Below are 21,660 nucleotides of genomic sequence, written 5' to 3' on the forward strand. Positions count from 1 at the left end.
TGATAACCAGATTTGAAAAAAAGTTTTTTCATTTGTTTTTCATCTTGAAAAGCTTATCAGACTTTTGAGCGGAAGAGAATTTTGTTGGGAGGATTTTTATTGCATCTCCCAGTTTTGCACATTTTGTGCCCAGCTGTAATTGTACAGGTGAGCTGTGTCTAATAACCATAGTAAGAGATGACAGCTGATGAAAGATTTTTTTTTTTTTTTTTAAGTTTAGTCTTGAAAGCATTAACTAATACAAAGGATTATTTTCAGGGAGTGCAATTTATATATAAGCTCCCTATACATTAATGATTGGTTTTCCCAGTATAATGATTTGTTTTCTTCAACAGGACAGATTGTTGTTTCAGCCCAGATGATAAAATACTCGTCACAGGCACCTCTGTTAAGAAAGGTGGTGGCAGTGGGAAGCTTTTCTTCTTTTATCGGGAGACATTTGAAAAGTTGTATGAGATAGAAGTTACAGATGCGGTATGTATTGTAGTTTTCTTTTGTCAACTATTCAAAAATATGAATGAAATCATAATCATATGCTTTTTTCTCCTTGTACAGATGATGAACTACTAACACTACTGTAATTATTCTACTCCACATTTAAGAGATAGAGGCAGAGTGGCCTGAACAGGTGCTATTCTCCTATACTCATTTAGATCTATGAAGTGAGGCCTGAATCCTAAAATTCTTACATGTTTATGCTGTTTACTCCACCAGTTATCATGATGAAATGCCATATTGTAACAAAACTCCTACTTATCCCTGAAACTAGACTTGTGGTTACTATAGATTGTATTTCACTGGACTCTAGCTTGTGTAAATGCAAAGATTTCATGGGAAAAGGAAGGTATCATTGGGAATCACTCCATCAAAAATACTATTATCACCAGTAATATAAAACCCTAAAACTGAGAATCTGTAATACAGAAGAGTCTGTGTATGGCTTCAACTGCCTACCTATTCCCTTGTACAGAAGGAAAAGTCTGATATCATAGTTGAAAAAAGGTCCTTTCACTCTTGTGGTGTATACAAGTACATTTATAGATTATAACAAAACAAAAGTGGGAGAAATTCAGACAGAACTGATATTGCTTAAGTATGGCAATGTATGCTTAAGCCCCATTAGTTGCTGCAGTCTGTCAGCAACTTTTTTGCTTTCTTTCAAGATATTGTTTTCTCCTTCTGTACTTTTCTTAACCCAGCGCAGCAGTCTTTACTAGCACAGTGAACCACCCCACCTTGTGCTGGAGATAATTTATACAGAATTTACATTTCTATTTACTTTTCAAATCTCATTTTCTCTTTTAATTCATCCTAAAGCAAAATCTGCATACAGGTGAATTAGTTATATCCATCATTGCTGTGGCAGCAATCTTGCAAATAAAAATTCAGAAACCATGTCATTTTTCATAAGGGGATTTTTTTTTTCTTAAACCATATATGCTAAATGCATTTTTTATGTTATTTTGGAAGTTTTATTTAGAGGTAAAGATTTTCTCCAAGGTAACAAATTGGATTTTAAATTTTTCTCCTATGGAACATACTAAACCTCAAGTCATTAAGATTTCTAGTGGATTTTTGTTTTCTGGTACAAGTATTAGAACCAAGTATTTATAACCTTTTTCTGAGACAAAACACGAACGTCTCAGTATCCCCTCTGAAACTTCATGACAGAAAAAAGGAAAACAACTACATAAAATAAAGTGCATGAGGTAGATTGTCCTAGGAGCTCGGCTGTCCTTGGGCACAGGAAACAAAATAGGTTAGCAATTCTATTCACAGTGGATTTGGACTCCTTAGAGCTAAAGTGTCTGGATGTTGTCATGATGGCATCTCTGTTTAGTGGTGGTGAAGTCAGTAACAATGTACAGAAACTTCATTTGAGCTTTAAGACTGCAAGAATGAGGGGCTTGTGAATGGTGAATCATGTATCTCTGAAAGAAATTAAACAGTGAGCATTACTGCTTACAAACTTACCTGTTTTGGGTTGAAAGGAAATACCACTTTCATTTGTTAACTTTGTCTCCCAGTAAAACAGTCTTTAATTCTCTGAAACAGAGTCTTTTTACTTGCTGAGGTAGATAACGTTACAGGAGAATCCAGCAAATATTGTTTTGCTGTCAGTTTCTCTCATAATTTAGAAGTGAATTTCTATTCTTCTGCTTCAAAATGCAAAACAGACATGAAGCTGAGAACCAACAGTAGGAAGGAAACTGTTCGAAAAACAAAATTAGAGGTCAGTAAGCGACTTCACTGGGGCCACTCACATAGTAAAATTTTAAGTATGTGTACAAATCTCAGCAGGTTAATAATTTTATACTATAAATTTACATAGGTGCTGACATTTATATGGTACTTTTAAAGACTGTATTAAATTACTTTTGTCTATAGAGTTTTAGTGCTGTTTTTCATCATTTGTAGTTATAAAATTTAAGATAATCATTCTCCGGCTTTCAATATAATGGATAAAATGAAAATAATGGAAATAATAGGTGAAGAATCAAGACTTATAAGTGCTGATCTTGGGACATAATTTTCGGTGAGTCAGCACTAATAATACCTCTTAATCAGTATGTCTAGCTTTCAGCTTCAACACTACCCATCTAAGAAAAACACAGTTAATGATATGAATCTAAAAGAAGAAAAATTACTGTAAGTGGTGTTATAAAAGCAGTATGTATTTTCAAGGTTTTTCTGTTGTTTGTATCTTTTAGCTTCTTCATTAGTATTCTTTTCTTGTTCTTCTCAAATTGCAGTGAAAGCATGCTAAAAACAAGTGAATTTTTAAGAAGCTGGCTTTTGTATTTTATAAGCAGTACATGGAGTTTGTTGGAATGATCATTGAACTATAAAATGGTAGATTAATATTTTGTGTGTAGTTTATGAAAGTATTTTTTCAGCACTTCAGTAATTACTTGCTTTCTAAGGACTACTTTCTTACTTCTCATTTGTTCCTTATACTCTTTCAAAAATGCAGATAGCCATTAGTGTACTTTTTTACCTTTACTTTTTGTGTGCTATCTAGTGCTTGAATGTGTAATTTCAATGTTTCTATTTTGCGGGGTTTTTTTTAGGCATTGCATATATGAAGTTACACTATGCCAATATGTGTAGCAAAAGCACAAATACAGCAATATCTGTGTCTATAAAGAGCTCGATGTGCTCTCATTCCTCATGAAAATAATAAAAGTGATTTCAGTTGGATTTAGTCAAGATTGCTAAAGAAGGAAGGCATAATTTATTTCAATTATAAAATGAAAATAAGACGACTTTTTGAGGGCAATTGTATACCAGTTTAGTGGCAGAAAGTATATAATAAGAATAACAGACAATCTACTCTTGTACATATTTCTGGAATCCATGCCTGAGTCTCAGCTATGAAGGAACTTCTCTAACAGCTGTGAAGAGAAAACATAAACTATTAGCGTGTTGCTTTTTAATTTCGAAATGGTTTTTTTAAAGGAAATGCTGGTAAGCTTAGAAAATCGAAAAAGACTAAAGAGCAGTAAACATTATCTTAAACCTTCTTGGTAAATAGCCAGTGCAACTGGCCTGTGAATGAACCTAGGGGGTAATGGGAAAATATTTAATGGGAATGTTTGACCAAAGCTGTGTCTGGCATTCCTTTCCATCATACACACAAACCTTTTTTCACCTTTTCTTTCAAGTTTTCATGGGAAAACCCATTACTATTTCAGAGCTGCTGGAGTGAAACCTTGTGGTTTTACTAATGGACTAACTGTCTGATTAGTCTCTGTTGTTATGGCTGGGTACAGGGTATTAATTCGCTTTTAATTTCCTTTTTTTTCTTTTCCTTCGGTCACAATTAGTGGCTAAACTGGTGACTGCGTTGTAGTGCCCGCTATTGAATGCCATATCACTATGTAGGCATTGGAACTAGTGTAGAACTCAGGTTTCTTGGGTAAATAGGAATACTTTTTGAAGAAAAAATAAATAAATGTCAGAAGTGGTGCAGATCGTGGTCTCCATCTCTGGCCAGTAGCAATGTGCCTGCACGAGAAGGTGTCAGCAGGGCAGATACACCACACTGCTTCTCTGACTGTCCTGTTCTGCCTCCAGTGATCTGTGACTTCAGAGATGTCTTGATGAAGACACAGGAATTTTACAATTAATAGCACTCAGTGGATATTTCTTCCATGAGTTTATCAAGGAGTGAAATTACCCGTGTTGCAGGTTACTGATCTGCTTACTGCAGATCAGATCAAAGCTCAGGGGTGGGAGCTCCTGCCTCTCCCGCTTTTACAAGGAAGCTGGTGCACCATGTGCAGAACTTCAGCCTTTCTCTGGCTCAGTGGGGACAGGTGAGATTGGAAATTAGGAGGGCTTTCTACTGTGACCATAGTTATGTATGATAAACTGTACAGAATTCCTCTCTTTTTAACAATAACTGAACTTTTAAAAATCCTGTTATGCACGTACATTTTTTTTTGTAGTTTTTCTGTCTCTGTTTCTTCTATCTTCGACAGTATTATCTATGAACAGTTCTTTTGCCCTCACCTCAAATACCCACACAAAAATATTTATATTAAACCTTTCCAGTCTGAGCATTTAAGGCTTATTTCATGTGAAAGGTGCATGCAGAAAGTGCATGCAGAATGTTTCTTTGTTCCATTAGATGGACAAGGAGACCTAAACAGATGTCAGGAAATATAATTGCCAGAAGAGGGGTACAAAGTGTGTGCGTAGAAACTGAGGCCTTGTCACTTTCCTCAGGTAGTACAAGAGGAAGGAAGACCTGTATCTGCTTTGGGATGAGGTCTCATCTTTCGGAATATCTCTAACTGCACTCTCTTTCTGGAACGAAAGGGAGATTTTGTTGGCAGATGCAAGTCAGGGATGGTTTATTCCTAATTCTTGGTTTGGTTATGCAAGTACGAGATCTTCATGGGAACCAGATATAAATACCTCGTGTATGGGAAACAGAGCTGGGTACACAGCATTTCCTCCTGTGTCAATTTAATTTAAAATAGCTGTAGATAGCCGCTTGAATCACTCTCACATGTCTATCATTCATTTGGCTAGTTCAGACAGATCACCCAGTAGTTATCCTTATTACAGACAAGATTGATTTTGGCAGCAGTAGAGCAGTCATTTTCCCCATATGGAAGGGAGAAGTAGTATGCTCCAATGCTGCCAAGCAAGAGTGGGCACTGGGGGGGGGAAAAAAACCAAACAACTGTACAATTACAGAAATTGCTCTTTTAAAATGAAAATGTAAGTAATAATTTAGTTTAAGAATGAGCAAAGATGATAAGGTTGTGTACATTGTAAATTGAGATGTGCAAGTTTTTTAAAATGTCGTGGAGGTTTTTGTAGATAAGCAACAGTCCAAAACCAAAGATCTGTGGTTGTTTTGGGAAACCTGTTTCTGTTTGGAGTATTCTTCAGTATGTTCTTAGTTTCTCAAATATAAGCAAAAGTTAAATTATTAAATACTTCTGAAAATACCTCCAAGGGATGTTTCAGAAAGGTCTTCTGAGACAAGCTATAAATAAAGCTTCTTTTTAGATTAAAGAGTCAAAAGGAAAGAAGGAATAAGGAATATGAAACTTCCAGCATTCTTTATGCACAGTTGATATAGGATTGCAGTATTTCTTTCCTTGACCTCAAACGATATCATTTACTATTTATAAGGTGCAGTAATATAGTAAAGAGCTTTTCCACTGTGGCCCATTTCACTAAGATTTAAAGCTTTTGAATGTAAGAAAAATAAATTGTTTTAACTTCTGGAAGAGATCATTTTGCTACTTCTGGGGGATTTTTTTAAAGCTATTTATTTTATCTGAAGGGAAAATCCACATTTTCCACAATAAGGAAGTAAATACAATATTTAAGGTCCAGTGCTGATTAAAGTAAAAGGAGAAAAAAATCTAGTATGAAAGGTGAATCACAGGAATGTGTTTTCTTTTACAGTGAGGTAACTTGTCAATTTTTATTCTCTGCTTTCATATATGTAAAGACAATGTGGTCCTTCCCTTTGTATATCCTGCAGCAGCATGTACTTGGTTTTAGAGGAGCTGTCACTAGAGTTTTGAGGTATTGGAGAGAAATAAACTGTGCAGGTTTCCTCACTGTTAAAGGGCGGCGGGGGGGTGTCTGTGAAGGTTGTCTGCTTTAGTTTTGCAATATACTGTGATGAAAGTGTGGCTGTAATTTTAAAAGAGCAGGTGCTTAAAAATGCCCTACATTGCAGTTACAAGGAAAACAGTTTACCACCTGGATTAAGTTGCTTTTTCTATTCATCAAAAAAGTAAAGTGTTGTTCAGTGGTGCAGTTCCCTTATAAGAATATGTTTTATAGCTGTACCTTGAAGGGGTAAGCGAATACAGCTTTGCTATCCATATGTTCTGTATTGAGATTCTGCTTTAAATTATTTGCCTCTGAAAATGTTTTTAGGATATTTCTGGTTTCTACATAGAAAATTGTAAATATTATCCGTTCCTAGTTCCTTTTCTATTGAATGTTTCCACACATTTTCTAAGTCATGTTTCACAAGGGAAAAACATTAGTATTGTTTCCTCTACTGCTGTATTCTCATGAGTATTTTAAATCTAATGATAGCAGGCCAGTGCATTGTAGATATTCTCTAACCTCCCACCTTATTTATTGTAGTTTGCTCTTTTCCTTGGAAGAACTCCAGAAGAATCTCAAACCCAAAGATTTTAGCATTTGGGGTTTGAAGTAGATTTTTAATATAATGTTAGTATATTTTTATTGTGTGAGCAGCCTTTTTTTTGTATCAGAGCGTGCATAGTATCAACATATGAGTGTTAACCATCTTTTTGCACAAAAAAAGAAAGAAAGTGGAGGCAAACCGGTAGCATTTGTTGTCCAGCCTTGCAGACACTTGGAAATGGCATAATTTTTTTTTTTATTATTTTAATTTTTATTAAAAATACATCAGTTTTGTAAGAGTTATTCAGTCTACCTTTTTTCTCCTCCTGTGGTGTGTGGGTGGGTGCATCCAAGAGCCAGACCAGCCTTTCCCAGGTACAGCAGCACGGCAAGCCAAGTTGTTGGCTTTTGGATCTCCACTGTGCTCTAAGACATCGATGAAAAGAGATTACAGAGTGTGCGGTGGGAAGTTATGTTGTGTCTGAGCAGCATTGTCTTTCTATGATTCTTAAGGCAGAACTTCTGTTGTTCTTGGAGGGGAGTAGGCAGTTATTGTAGCTGATGTTTCATGCAGGTCTTTGGCCATTAGCGCTTCAGATTAGAATATTGACCTTCTGCTTTTTGTTTATCTATTCTATTCTATTCTATTCTATTCTATTCTATTCTATTCTATTCTATTCTATTCTTCTATTCTATTCTATTCTATTCTATTCTATTCTATTCTATTCTATTCTATTCTATTCTATTCTATTCTATTCTATTCTATTCTATTCTATTCTATTCTATTCTATTCTATTCTCTAGTTGGATGGAATTGGAGATAAAATATACTTTCTACATTTGGGGAAAAATGTGGTGAAATGCTTGCTTAATCTCTTTTAGGCCTGCTTCTGAACTTTCTAGAGTACGAGGGCTTGAGAGGGAAGAAGTCTTTCCTTTTGAAGCTTTGAGATCTTAAAGACAGACAGGAGTCACTCTGCTACCTTTAAGTTAAAATTATTATGGGCCTTCCCTGCATCCCAGCATCATGAGATTTTTGCTACCTTCTGAGACATTTCCTCTCCTTTAATAAGCAGTGTATGTGTTCTTGCTGGTGTGTATTTCATAAGCAGTTGCAGAGAAGTTTTTGGTCCATAAAAACTGTGAGCCACTTCAAACATGTCCATGGAGGTTTTTTTGAAAACTAAATTTGTATTCCTTGTACAGCAGTCTAAGTATCAGAAGTCTCTAAATGGTTGCTCACCTTTATTATAAAATGGAAAAGCTTGAAAGACACTACTTTAATATCTTTCCTAATTACAGAATTTGTTTAAATGCTGTGTTAGCCAAACAGAGATGGGGAACAATCACTGACAAAATATTGTGGTAGTGGGAAGCTGTCTTTAGCTGTTAGCATCCAAATATTTTAATGTTTTATTTCAAGACACAGAAATCCTTTAAAATAATTACAGCTTTTTGCAGAGATAACTTTGTACATTTCCCTTCTCTTCTGGGAATATGTAATGCTAAAGTCAGATGGACTTAATGTTGTGCAAGTTCCAGAACCATAGAAGATAAAGCTGGAAGGCACACTGAGATTTGATCCCTCACTCCAGCACAGTCTTGAAATTGCTTACCCGTCTCAAATATAATCTAATATAACCATCAGATTAGATAATAGGTAGTATTAATTTGAAAGGCAATCACTGTTTCTTAAAAAAATACCAGTAAGCAGTTAGGTTTCAAAAGTAGTATTGCTTAATTATATTTTAAGCTTCTGTGTGTTTAAAATATATTGCATTGCACAAGCAGTTCTTCACCATGACTATGGAGGGTTTTACAGGAGAAAAGACAGAATATGTGTTAAATAAACTAGTTGCACGCATATGTGCACTGATTTTTACAGACTTTTTTTTTTTATTTTCAGCAACGTTGGAATTTATAAAAATTACAGTTAGAATAAAATATTCAGTTCAGTCAGAAGAGTCCCATTTGGGCACTGCTGTGGTGATCTGTCCTTACAGAGTCCACAGCCATGGTCAGAATGTCATTTTACACGTTCACCACCTTCCCTGCTGATACGCTGCTTATCTGGCTGGCTGGACAGCCAAGTGCAGCAAATCCGAAAAGCGCTGTTCAAACAGAACCCATCACGTTCCCTCATGGCCACTGAAGCAAAGCTTGCACACACAAAAGGCAAAAGGTTTGTTTTAAGTTTTTCTTCCCCTAACTGAAAATATTTTCTTAGAACAGCAGTTCTTGCTGTCACTTTTTTATTGTGTATCTTCACAACAGAATTTGAAGGAATTATTTGACTGTAGGTTAGGAAAGGGGTGAGCAGTAAGGGTGAACATATGCTGTGTTTATGTTTTATGTCCATGCAATTTTTAACTATCTCCAGAGGTAGACCTGATCTTTCAAGCTAAGATTGTAAAGATTTGTTGGACAGTTTTGAGAGTTTGTATCTGCTGTATTATTTCTGCACTAGGAGTATTTAATTTGGCTTCCAGGGTCTTTTATCCTTGAACTGGAGAGCTTTATGTGAGTAGCACAACATGCTGTAACATAGATCCTCGCTAGTTTTCTGTTTTTCTTATATAGTTATTTTGGCCATTGTCGGCTGCAGGGATTCACCTGACCAAATATAGATGTCTGCAGCTGATCCAGTCACCCTAGGCTCGTTTTCTAATCAACAGAGAAAAATACACACATTCAGACTGTGATTTTATCTCATCCTAAAATAGCTACCTAAAAGAGGTTAGGTGAAGGCCACTGTAAAAGGCTTATTTATCTCTGTTAACTATAAAGGGAGGTGAAAGTTTGTAGACATTTAAAGAGTGGACCTTTATATTAGAGGTGTAAACATCTTAAGTTTGATGAGGTAAGTCTCACCTAAGACCTTCACTTCCCTCCACTAGTGTTTATTCTCTCCTTCTGAAGCACTGGGACATTTCATCTCTTGTGCTCTGACCTTGCCAATAGCAAAGCAGGAGACAATGGTTTACTTTTGCACTAATTTCTATTGATTTAAGGATTTATGACTGTAGGCTATTTATGGGAGAAATGCCTCCCGTTCTGTGCGTAGACTGGAATCTCAGCTGGCACAATCCTTTCACAGTTTTCCAGAAATAACTGGAAAACATCAGGAACTTCACCTTAGCATTACAGAACTTTCTCTAAATGTTAATCAATTTTTTTATTAAACAGCACATGAAGCAAATATCGAAACTACTTCTTGCTTCAACAGTGAGAAATGTGTGAAAGCCTACAATTAGCATGTTCCTTTTCCATTTTCAGTATTTATCTGGAATTAGCAGTAATTTTTTCTAGTAATTTGCAAGGAAATCACTTCTGTTTTTTTCCAGTTTACAAGCAGGATGTTTGCTGCACACTCACCACAGAGGTAGTATGAGTACTAACTGTATGTCAGCATAGTCTCCTCAAATCAGATGGGCTTCATCCTTCTAGGGGGAGCAAGAGGACTATAGCCCATAAGTTGGCAGGGCTGATCAGGAGGGCTTTAAACTAGGTTTGAAGGGGGAAGGGATTGAAACTGGGCTCTCCAAAAATCAGCCTACGGATGGAAAGCCCAAATTAAGAGGGAAATCAGCAGCCCACTTGAAGTGCATGTACACTAATGCACGCAGTATGGGCAACAAACAAGAGGAGCTGGAAGCCATCGTGCAGCAGGAAAGCTATGACATAATTGCCATCACAGAAACATGGTGGGATGACTCATATGACTGGAGTGCTGCTATGTGTGGCTACAAGCTCTTCAGAAAAGATAGGCAGGGTAGGAGAGGTGGAGGGGTGGCTTTATATGTTAGAGAGTCACTCGACTCTGTTAAACTTGAGGTCAGCAGTGACAAGGTTGAGTGCCTGTGGACCAGAGTCAGGGGGAAGTCCAACAAGGCTGACATCCTCGTGGGTGTCTGTTACAGACCACCCAACCAGGACGATGAAGGAGATGAATTATTCTACAAGCAGCTGGCAGATGTCTCAAAATCGACGGCCCTTGTTCTTGTGGGTGACTTTAACCTGCCAGATATCTGCTGGGAGCTCAATACTGCACAGAAGAGGCAGTCTAGGAAGTTCCTAGAGTGTATAGAGGACAATTTCCTTCATCAGCTGGTAAATGAGCCCACCAGGGGCAAGACCCCGCTAGACCTACTGTTTACAAACAGAGAAGGGCTGGTGGGAGATGTGGTGGTTGGAGGCCGCCTGGGGCATAGCGACCATGAAATAATAGAATTTTCAATACTCAGAGATGCAGGGAGAACCATTAACAAAACCTCTACGCTGGACTTCCGGAGGGCAGATTTTTGCCTATTCAGAAGTCTAGTTCAGAGCATACCCTGGGAAACAATGCTTAAAAACAAGGGGGCCCAGGAGGGTTGGACATGCTTCAAGCAGGTGGTTTTGAGTGCACAGGAACAGGCTATACCAGTGTGCCGAAAGGCTAGCCGGCGGGGAAGACAACCGGCTTGGCTAAACAGGGAGATTTTGAATGAAATCAGAAATAAAAAGAGACTTTACCGACTGTGGAAAAAAGGGCTGGCTACTTATGAAGAATTTATGGAAATAGCTAGATCATGCAGAAAAAAGATCAGGGAAACAAAAGTGCAATTTGAAGTTAACTTGGCCAATTCTGTCAGGGATAATAAAAAGTCCTTCTTCAAATATGTTAATAACAAAAGGAGGGGCAAGGAAAACCTCCATTCTCTGTTGGACTATGAAGGAAATATAGTTAACAAAGATGAGGAGAAAGCTGAGGTACTTAATACCTACTTTGCCTCAGTTTTTACCAGTAATACAGGTGGCCCTCAGGACAACTCATCTCTGGAGGTGGTTGGCAGAGATAGGAAGCCAAATAGGCCCCTTGTATTCCAGGAGGACATAGTTGGTGATTTACTGAGCCATCTGGATCCTCACAAGTCTATGGGACCAGATGGGATCCATCCTAGGGTGATGAGGGAGCTAGCAGAAGAACTTGCCAAGCCGCTCTCCATCATCTTCCAACAGTCCTGGCTCACTGGGGAGGTCCCATATGATTGGAAATTGGCCAACGTTACCCCAGTCCACAAAAAGGGCTGCAGAGCTGACCCTGGCAACTACAGGCCTGTCAGCCTGACCTCGGTGCCTGGCAGGGTTATGGAGCAGATCATCCTGAATGGAATCACACAGCACCTTCAGGATGGACAAGCGATCAGACCCAGCCAGCATGGGTTTAGGAGGGGCAGGTCCTGTCTGACCAACCTGATCTCCTTCTATGATCAGGTGACTCACCTGGTGGATGAGGGGAAAGCTGTGGATGTGGTCTATCTGGACTTCAGCAAGGCCTTTGACACTGTCTCCCATAATATACTCTTGCAAAAGCTGGTAGCCCATGGCTTGGACAAGTGTACTCTACGCTGGGTTAAGAACTGGCTGGAGGGCCGGGCCCAGAGAGTGCTGGTGAATGGGGCTGCATCCAGCTGGCGGCCAGTCACTAGTGGTGTTCCCCAGGGGTCAGTGTTGGGTCCAGTCCTGTTTAACATCTTTATTGATGATTTAGACGAGGGGATTGAGACCATCATCAGCAAATTTGCTGATGACACCAAGTTGGGAGGGAGTGTCGACCTGCTGGAAGGCAGGAGGGCTCTGCAGAGGGATCTGGATAGACTGGAAAAATGGGCTGATTCCAATGGGATGAAGTTCAATAAGGCCAAATGCCGGGTGCTGCACTTTGGTCACAACAACCCCCTGCAGCGCTACAGGCTGGGCACAGAGTGGCTGGAGAGCAGTCAGACAGAAAGGGACCTGGGGGTGCTAATTGACAGGAAGCTCAACATGAGCCAACAGTGTGCCCAGGTGGCCAAGAAGGCCAACGGTATCCTGTCCTGTATCAAAAACAGCGTGGTCAGCAGAACAAGGGAAGTGATCCTTCCCCTGTACTCTGCATTGGTGAGGCCACACCTGGAGTATTGTGTTCAGTTCTGGGCCCCTCAGTTCAGGAAAGACATTGAAGTGCTGGAGCGGGTCCAGAGAAGAGCAACACGACTGGTGAAGGGACTTGAACATAAGACCTATGAGGAGAGGCTGAGGGAGCTGGGGTTGTTTAGTCTAGAGAAGAGGAGGCTTAGAGGTGACCTCATCACTCTCTATAACTACCTGAAGGGAAGTTATAGCCAGGTGGGGATTGGTCTCTTCTCCCAGGCAGTTAGCAATAGGACAAGGGGGCATGGGCTTAAACTCTACCAGGGGAAATTTAGGCTGGATATTAGGAAGAAATTCTTTACAGAGAGAGTGATCAGGCACTGGAATGGCCTGCCCAGGGAGGTAGTGGACTCGCCGTCCCTGGAGGTTTTTAAACTGAGATTGGACATGGCACTTAGTGCCATGATCTAGTAAACGGACTGGAGTTGGACCAAGGGTTGGACTCGATGATCTCTGAGGTCTCTTCCAACCCAGTCGATTCTGTGTGATTCTGTGTGTGATCATTCGGCAGATTTCCACTCTCTCAGGGTAGTTTTCTATAGGTGTGGAAGTAGATGGTGCATCTTCTCCATTTATAGGATGTTTTTGGCTGCACTTTCCTTTAAACAGTTTTTGGTAATAGCCATGGGGAGCAGACATTAATTTAGTGAAATTAAAGTCTGATAGCTGCAGATAACTGAACAATCAATTCTGGCATTTTGGAGCAAATGTATAAGTAGGCTTATTCGAGAACTATCAGAGAGGAGTGAAAGGCTGTACCAGAAGTGAAGAGAAAGAAAAAGTGAAAATATTTATTCCAACAGTGCATAACTGTTGTGGAAGCATGTTTGTCTTTCCTCTTGCCAGCATGGCAGGATGAGCTTTACTAATGAACTTGAAAAAGCTGATACATTATCATGCGTTATCTGAAAATACATTTCACATGAAATGTTCATTTTCGAAGACAAATGTGTGGTATTTAACTTTAGAACTTAATTGTCTTTAGGGAGAAGGGGTTGTTTCCAAAGAAAACAATACCTAATTGAGAAGCAGTACGACCTCCTGAAGGAGGGGAAAGAAATTAAAACATCATTGTAAAATATGGCCCCTCTAATTTAATTTTCATTTTGCAGTAGCAAGGAAAGAATATAGCCCCCTTGACCTAAGTGCTGCAGAAGTGTATGGTGATTCCTATTTATGTCAAAAATATGAAAGTGCTTGGAATTTTTTGGAAAATGGTGAAACTTGATATCACACCAATCTTGCAGCAAATTAGGACCCTTATTCCCTTAGATCAGTGTACACATACACACGAGTGTCTGTTTAATAAATTTTGCTAGCAAGATTGGCTGTTAACTTGGGTTTTATATAAGTATAAATGTAGTTACATTTTGTTGGATGTCAGTCAAAATTTCAGCTGAAATGAAAAAAGTAAGAAATCGTGGTTTTGTACAGTTCAGCTCACAGACATGTAAAATGTTAGTATAGGAATACAAGAAGACAGCAATGGAGGGAAACCTCAATTTTCCCTAGCTTTCTTGCGGCAGAGTGGAAAAGGATAGAGGTGAGTAATGCTTTCAAGAGATAGTCCTTATATATACTCTCTTTAATTTGTTACATAATGGGCAAACTTACATTTTGGTAGATTCAAAAGATGCTAGTGAGGTGGAGTGACTGTTCAGGTTCTGGAATGTGGTAGAAAAATATTTTAGGTATAAGAATTAACGTTTATGAGAAGCGTATACATACTCTATAATATGCAAGAACTAGGAATGCTTGCTTTATTTGTTCAGGTTTTTTTCTTGATATGCTTTATCTATGTTTTCTGTACTGCATCCCCTCCAAAGTTTCTCACACCCCTCATAATGTCTGCCAGTCCCTATTCCCAATGTGGAAAACCTCTAACCCTTCATAGTCCCTCTTACTAGAATTTATTAACCTTTCCTCGCCTTCCTGCCTCCAACCTGTACTGAACCCCCTGAGACTTGCCTTCCCATCCTGGATATATTCTATCTGTGCAGTAAAACTGAGTGTTTTTCCCTGAAGCACTGGCCAGGGAACTGAATTTTGTCTTCGCTGCTGTAGTCTTGAACGTTCTTTATAAGCAAAGATCCAGGAGAATTCTTTCAATCCTTGACATCAGGCTGTAGTTTTATGACCATACCAGCTTCATGGTTTCATCTTAGGGGTAAATTTTCCATTCCTGTGCCACAAATCATTTTAATCTTTTCTTGCTGACCTTGTAAAATGCCCTCTCTGCATTGTTTACTCCTGTCGGGGTGTTACTCAAGTGCTCTGGACAGTTTCAGTTCAGATAATTAGCTTTTGCTTGCTGAGAAATCTGCTTCAGTTATTCTTCACTTTGCCTGTTAAACATATTTCTAGGTCAGAATAGATGTCCCATTCTGTGTTACGCAAAATTATGTTTCAGGCTTCAGTTTCTGATTGAGAGGCATTGCTGTTAAATTCCGTCAAAGCACTGCTACGTGCTTAGCAGCAGCAAAGCCATGCGTGTAGCTGCCTAGAGAGCTAACCCAGATGGAGAAAAACCTAACAGAAAAATTATTTGGTGAAGTTTAGTGTTTACCTGCAGCAACAGATCTGCGTATATGATACAAAGGGAAACACTCAGGTGAGAACAGGCTGTTAGGGGTGAGACTATTTATGAACCACCCCAGAATTGCACGTGAGCTGGGACTGCACATGTCTCGAAAGAAATGCAGGTGGAAGAGCACACGAGGGAATAGTGATATCATCACTTTAGCCTGCCACCTTTCTATGTATTTATGAGTTTTATGGTTTACGATTACCACATAGTATTGTTAAACTTTTAAGTTATTATAGGTAAAATTTTCTAAAACTGGAGTTTATTTTAAAAGAACTGTGAGTCTGAAGTGAATATAGCGCTTAGTTTAAAAGTAAAGCAAAAAATACGTATCGGTAATTCAAATTTTTTATTTAAAACAATAGTATAGCAACTTTAGAAAAAGGTATAGGTAGTTTTAAAAACAAGCACCACTATGTTCTTATTTTATTACACAGTTGTTTAAGAAGATAAATCTTTTCATCCAGATTGGGATAAAAAAAAAAAAAAAAGTCTTTCAAATTGTGCAGATATTTTTTTAATTGGCTTTCTGTTTAAGTCAGTATTACAAGACAATATGTTACCTGAAAATAATTACGAAGGCCTACTGTCAATGACACATAATGAATCTGTTCTAATCTCTTTCACAGTGACAGTGAGGAAGGTAAATGTGGAGTGTTTCTCCTTCTGTTAACATTTTTAATATTTTTGCTGCTTGACTTCACAAAAATATTTTCACAATCTTTTCCCAGTATTTCCCAATGCAGGCTACTGTGCTTGTATATGCAATAAACATTGCCAAAGGCTTTTTTCAGTTGTATTTCATTTGAAGAACTTAATGCTTTTGAAACAACAAAAGTACCAAACAACTTTTAAATCATGACGAGGAACTGTCTTTTGTAAGTGCTGCATTTTCAGATCTGTGGGTCACAAAACTGGCCACATCAGTTCTATGGATAATATTGTTTTCAGGATTTTTATGATAAGCTTCCAAGTCTTCATGCTCCAAAGATATGCTATCCAAAACATTCAACCGTTACAGAAATTATTTTTTCAAATGTTGAAGATGTTCATGTGATGCTGCATTCTGCATTTTATCATTCTTATTACAATAGACATTATTATCTGTTTGCAAAGCTGAGATATTACATGGATTTTTTTTTAATTTCAGAATTTACTTTATTTGTTTCAGCTTTAAATATTATGAGAAACAAGTTAAATGTTTCTGTGTTTTTGTGTTGAATTTTTTTAATCTACAATTAATTAACTGAAGTTTGTGATCTGGTGTTCATATTTTCTGACTCTTGAAGCTGCCGTCCATAGGATTTCCTTACAAACAGTATTTGCAGTTAGTCAAGTCTTTTGTGCTAGGTTTCCATAAAGCAATGTTAGGCAATTTAATTTCCTGCTCTTCTACTTCTCTTACAAAGAATGAAACTACCTTGGTAAGTAGGGTGAGAGCTTGCAGTTTGCTCTTAACTGCTCAAGGTTATTGCCTCCAGCCTCAGCTCCTGTTTCTCGGGCAGTTAAAACTGAAGTACTACCTTGTTTGTGTTGGGTTCCATTGCAAGGCACAACTCTAAATGAAACAAGTTATTCTTTAAATGTGATTGTGGAATGGCAATTCCCCTTTCCATCTCAAAGCAACAGAAATCCCTTCCAACCCTAACCGTTCTATGATTCTGTGAAATTGGCAGCATGAAGTCCAAAGTGCGTCAGGCCAAAGAGCATTGCCAGCACGTCTAGGGAGGACATGATTCCTCTCTGCACAGTCCTGGTGAGACACATCTGTAGTGCTGGGTCCAGTTCTAAGCTCCCAGTACAAGAGAGAGACAAACATACTAGAGTGAGTCCAGTAAAGGTCTACAGAGGTGATTAAAGGCTTGGAGTACCTCGCACAGAAGGGAGGGCTGAGAGAGATAGGGTGGCTCAGCGTGGCAAAGAGGGAACTCATGGGGCATCTTACATATAAATATTGAAGGGGGCAGGAGGGTGAAGCAGAGGAAGCAAAGCTCAGTGGTAGCCAGTGGCAGGAGAAGAGGCAACAGGCACAAAACTAATTACAGAAAATTCCACTAGGATGTAAGAAAATGGTTTGAGATTTGTTTGTTTGTTTTGTTGGGTTTTGGTTTTTATTTTTGGTGGGGTTTTTTTTGTTGTTGTTGGTTGGTTTGGGGGGGAGGGGTGTTTGGGCTTTTTTTGTTTGTTTTTTTGCTTATTTTTAAAATATTATTTATGGTGGGTTTGGTTGTACAATGAAACAGGTTACCCAGAGTAGCTGTAGAATCTTCACCCTTGGAAATATTCAAAATCAAACTGGACAGTGACCCGAGCTACCTGTAGTAGTTGACCATGCTCAGAGCAGGGGGCGTTGAATTAGATCATCTTCAGAGCTCTCTTGCAACCACAACAGTTCTGTAATTCAGTATTAGTAGATGGATATCTACCTATGTGCATAGGTAGGGCAAGCCAGGAAAACACTTTTTTTCCTGCTATTAACACACTTACTTTCCTGGAGACCTGGGAGGTAGGACTTTCTTTGAGCTGGAATTTGGTGGTTAGCATTTCCAATGATAAAAATGGTTACCTGCGTTATTCTAAGTGTAAATGGAACAAAAGTTAGATTAATTGCTCTTTAAGAATTAATTATTTTTATATTTAAAATATTCCATTTTCCCCCTCACTCCCAATGTTAAGACCTAGTCTACAATGATCTTTGTTGTATAGAAATTTTAGAACTTTTACTTCTTTAGGATTATATGATTGGGAAGAATTATTAGGAATTAGGTAAGGAATTCAGTATTTTGGTCTTTTAAAAGCATTGCTCATTTCTAAAATAATCCAAAAATCTGCATAAGTAGTGTTTATTATTTGTTATAAAGTAGGTTTATATGCCAGTGGATTAATAAAATTACTTTTAGGTTCAGAGCTTGTATTTGTTTAGTTTTTAACAAATTATATTCTGTGGATGTTCCATGGTTTCAGAAGATTTATAGGGCTGCATTTAATGGCAGTGTCTTTTGCCCGCTCTGGAGCACGTGCCATGGTGGTTTTAAGTGTGCTGTCCGTGTTTTACAAGTTAGAAATTTAGCAATCCCCATCAGGGCTGAGCCACACTGTCTCAGGCTGTGTTTTTGTTGGCTGGTAGCCAGTACCATGCTATAAAATACATTTACTTGACAGTAGAAAGTGGAGAACCACATTAACTACAAAGTTTTAAAAAGCTGGCTAAACACATGCAATAAATATTAATAAAAGAGAAGGCCACCCACCTTTGACCTTCAAATACTTGTTATAGCTTTGTGTGTTTTAGAGTTACCGTAGCATTTTGAGCGTTACATAACGGTATCTACGAATCTCTTATTTAACTTGTACAACTTAATACAACCCTGTATTGGTCATTTTTGTTGCTTGTGGCAGGGATCATGCATCTAATATATTATCAGAATTCTACATTATAGTTCGGAGTTACCTGTAAAAAGATTGTTGTGCTTTAGTTGTCTCATATTAAGCAAGCCAGTTTTATTTGTACCTGTAAGTAAATGGGAAGGTGTAGTGCTCTATGTATATCTGTGTAGAATGAGAATGTTTTACAGAGCAATCTTTTAAGAAATGGTCAGTTGATTCATGTAAGCTCATCTCACTCAATTTTCCTTCTTAAACAAGAACACAAAGCAGAAAAACAGCTCAGAAGAGAGTCATCCATCATGGTATAGTGAAATGAAGTTCTGATTCATGCTGACTGAATGGGCTTCAGAAATTTTTCAATATTTTTTATGCTGTGTGCCTCCTAACATTCAAAAAAACGGGATCTGGACCAAACCAGAAATAGCATGGAACATGAAATGGGAAGTGATTCAGAAGTCACAACAGTTGATACATACTATACTCTTCTAGATTAGGTGGTTCTCACTTCCAAAGTTACAGAGCTATATTACACCCCTAATTATTTTAGCTTTGCTGTATTGCTCTTGTTAATACGTTAATGGTTCCCATTTTGTGAATTTCATGTGCTGTATTATGTAAAAAAAGGAAGTATATACATAGATAATTTAAAGATAGATGTATAATACTGGTTGAATGTTTTAAATTATTAATTCACTTTGAGAAGAGCCTATTCCTGATTTTTGAGAAAGGTGAAGTAGTAAGCTTGGAGGGAAAACGGGCTAGAAAAATGAGCATTGTTCAGTTAAATACTAACAGGATGATGCATCCTGCCAGCTCTGGATACGTTTATTACACTGGTAACACAAATACTGTTCAGACCAGTCTTAAGTTTCTCTGAAACTCTTTAAAGGGTTACAATCTCTCAAAAAGACATACTTTTTTTCCTCTCGATAAGTCAGATGCAGGTACAGGTTTTGTGTTGTGTTGTCCTTTGTGGCAGATTTGTGCCCACTTCTTTGCCTCTCTCAAGTCAGCAGCTTGTATCTTACAGAGTTTCTGTACTGACCTGCTGAATCAGACTGAACACAGTAATCACGTGGAAATCCAGAGTCACATGGAGAACCACATTTTGTCTGTAAAAGAACAATACTCCTAATGTCTAAAAATTAGTTTCTCTGCTGACCATAAGGGTGACAAAACTGTGAGACATTGGCTTCAAATAGCAAGTTCTTCTGGGTGTTGTGGGGGAGGAAGAACCAAGAGTGAAAATCAGCTACTCTTCTGTTTCTGCAGTCAGCTAGTGAAAGGTCATCACTGTGTGAGAAGAAGAGAAGATGAAGAACAGAGTGGAAGAATTAATAATTAAAAATAAAAATGCAGAAGTCATGAAGGCCTGTGTTGCTATATCTGAAGCGCTTCATTGTTCTCCCTCAAATCCTGCCTTAGCTTTACATTTACATTAGGTCCACAAACACCCCGGAGCAGGCAGCCTGTGGAAACCACTGGTTGTCATATTGCCTCCGATTTGTGTTTCCTTCTCTGCCTACATCCATGTGATGTCACTGCTTTTACATTCTATTCTGCTCTGGAGTGGAACTGATATTCATTCACATATTCATTCATATATTCACAAATTCATTCATGTGCTTAGGCTTATTCCTGCTACAGTGTGACTTTGATCCACTATATGTCAATATGAATATTAATTCTAAGATCTAGATGAATGAACAACTAACTGTCGATATGTTGCTTTATTTCAGAGTGTTGTGCGTTGCCTTTGGCATCCTAAGCTGAACCAGATTATGGTTGGTACAGGAAATGGTTTGGCCAAAGTGTACTATGATCCTGTGAAAAGCCAGAGGTACGTAATCATGATTAATGATTAATAACATTATTTTTTTTCTCAAATTCAGCCAGTTTCTGTGACTCTATGTTTATATTAAGAAATGAGAAAAACTGGTTTAGTAACATTTGTTTTGCAGAGTTTTACTTATTTAGTAACAGTAGAAAGAAAAACACAACCAACCAAACCCCCAGTTTATTTCTGAAAAGCTGCGTGTTTTCCTCTGGGCTTTTCATGGTGCAGTATGCTAGCTGTTCTATCTGAATTTACAGATACTTTCATTTTTCAGTTGTATGCAGTCTGCAGTAAGAATAACCAGCCTTTCATCTGACCTATTGGAGGTTGCTGATGTGGTGTTATTGAAAGGACGTTTATTGTATTTAGTCTTTCTTCTTTTTTTTTCTCCCCTCTGAAGTAAAAATCTTGTTTGGAAGCTTTAACTTAAACTTCAGTGTCTGTGAAGTAATACTGGAAGATCCAAATTGATAGGGGGCAAATCAAAGAAGCATGTTCCCATCTTTCTGCTAGTATTCTCCCCCACCCCCACCTGTGACGTGTGGGTTTTCCTATACATCTGATGGAAAGGTGGTTGTTATTCATCAGAAGGTGACTTGTCAGCCTGGAATGAAAAGAAGAGGACTTAACTAGTCTATAAATACTTCTTTTGCGATTAGTTTGCATTTACTGTCTGGACTGACTGGAGAACTGGGACATGCTTCCATCCTGTCGGCAGAGGTGAAATGTACACTTCTTCTGTACTGAGTAGTACAAATAAGATGTTCTTCCCCTGTATGTGCTTATCTCAGTGTCACTGGCATCCAAAAACATACTGTGTTACAGTTCACAGCATCTGTATTCTGACTGTAACCTGGACACTTGGATGTGAAGATAAACTCTGATTTACCAGATTATCATAAATAAGTTTTATTTTTCTGGTCTTTGTCAATTTGGAGAACGAGACGGTTGGTCATCATTGTTTAGATCCCGCTCCAGCAGGCAGCCTGAGCCTCCTAGGCACAGACCACAAGAGCCCTAGCTCAGTTTTTTTCCCAGTTTGTTTCATGGTACTTAGCATAAACAGGAAAGTACCACCAGTGTAAACCAGTCTTGCTGCAGCCAGGCTTATGCAGCCTTTCCTGCCTTGGTGTTACAGACACCTCTGGTTAGATAGCTGTTGCCTCTGCTGCTTAGAAAGAGTACTAGGGACGAGTCATTGTCCGTGGCTGGAGAGGAGCACTTTCCATGTGCACGCTGCAAATACTGTGGACAAATGAAGTGTG

At 38.4% G+C, this 21,660-nt stretch overlaps 1 protein-coding gene across 1 annotated transcript in view; it reads left to right on the plus strand.

Moving 5' to 3' along the window:
* The window catches only part of WDR70 (WD repeat domain 70), a 131,374-nt gene that overhangs the window by 95,366 nt on the left and 14,348 nt on the right, over positions 1-21,660 (plus strand). The window contains exons 13-14 of the mRNA XM_065047582.1: positions 336-474; positions 20,298-20,398. Of these exons, the coding sequence (XP_064903654.1) occupies positions 336-474; positions 20,298-20,398 (240 nt within the window). The remainder of the gene's footprint in view (positions 1-335; positions 475-20,297; positions 20,399-21,660) is intronic.

This window comes from Columba livia, chromosome Z, assembly GCF_036013475.1.
Source record: "Columba livia isolate bColLiv1 breed racing homer chromosome Z, bColLiv1.pat.W.v2, whole genome shotgun sequence".
NCBI classification, from domain to species: Eukaryota; Metazoa; Chordata; class Aves; order Columbiformes; family Columbidae; genus Columba; species Columba livia.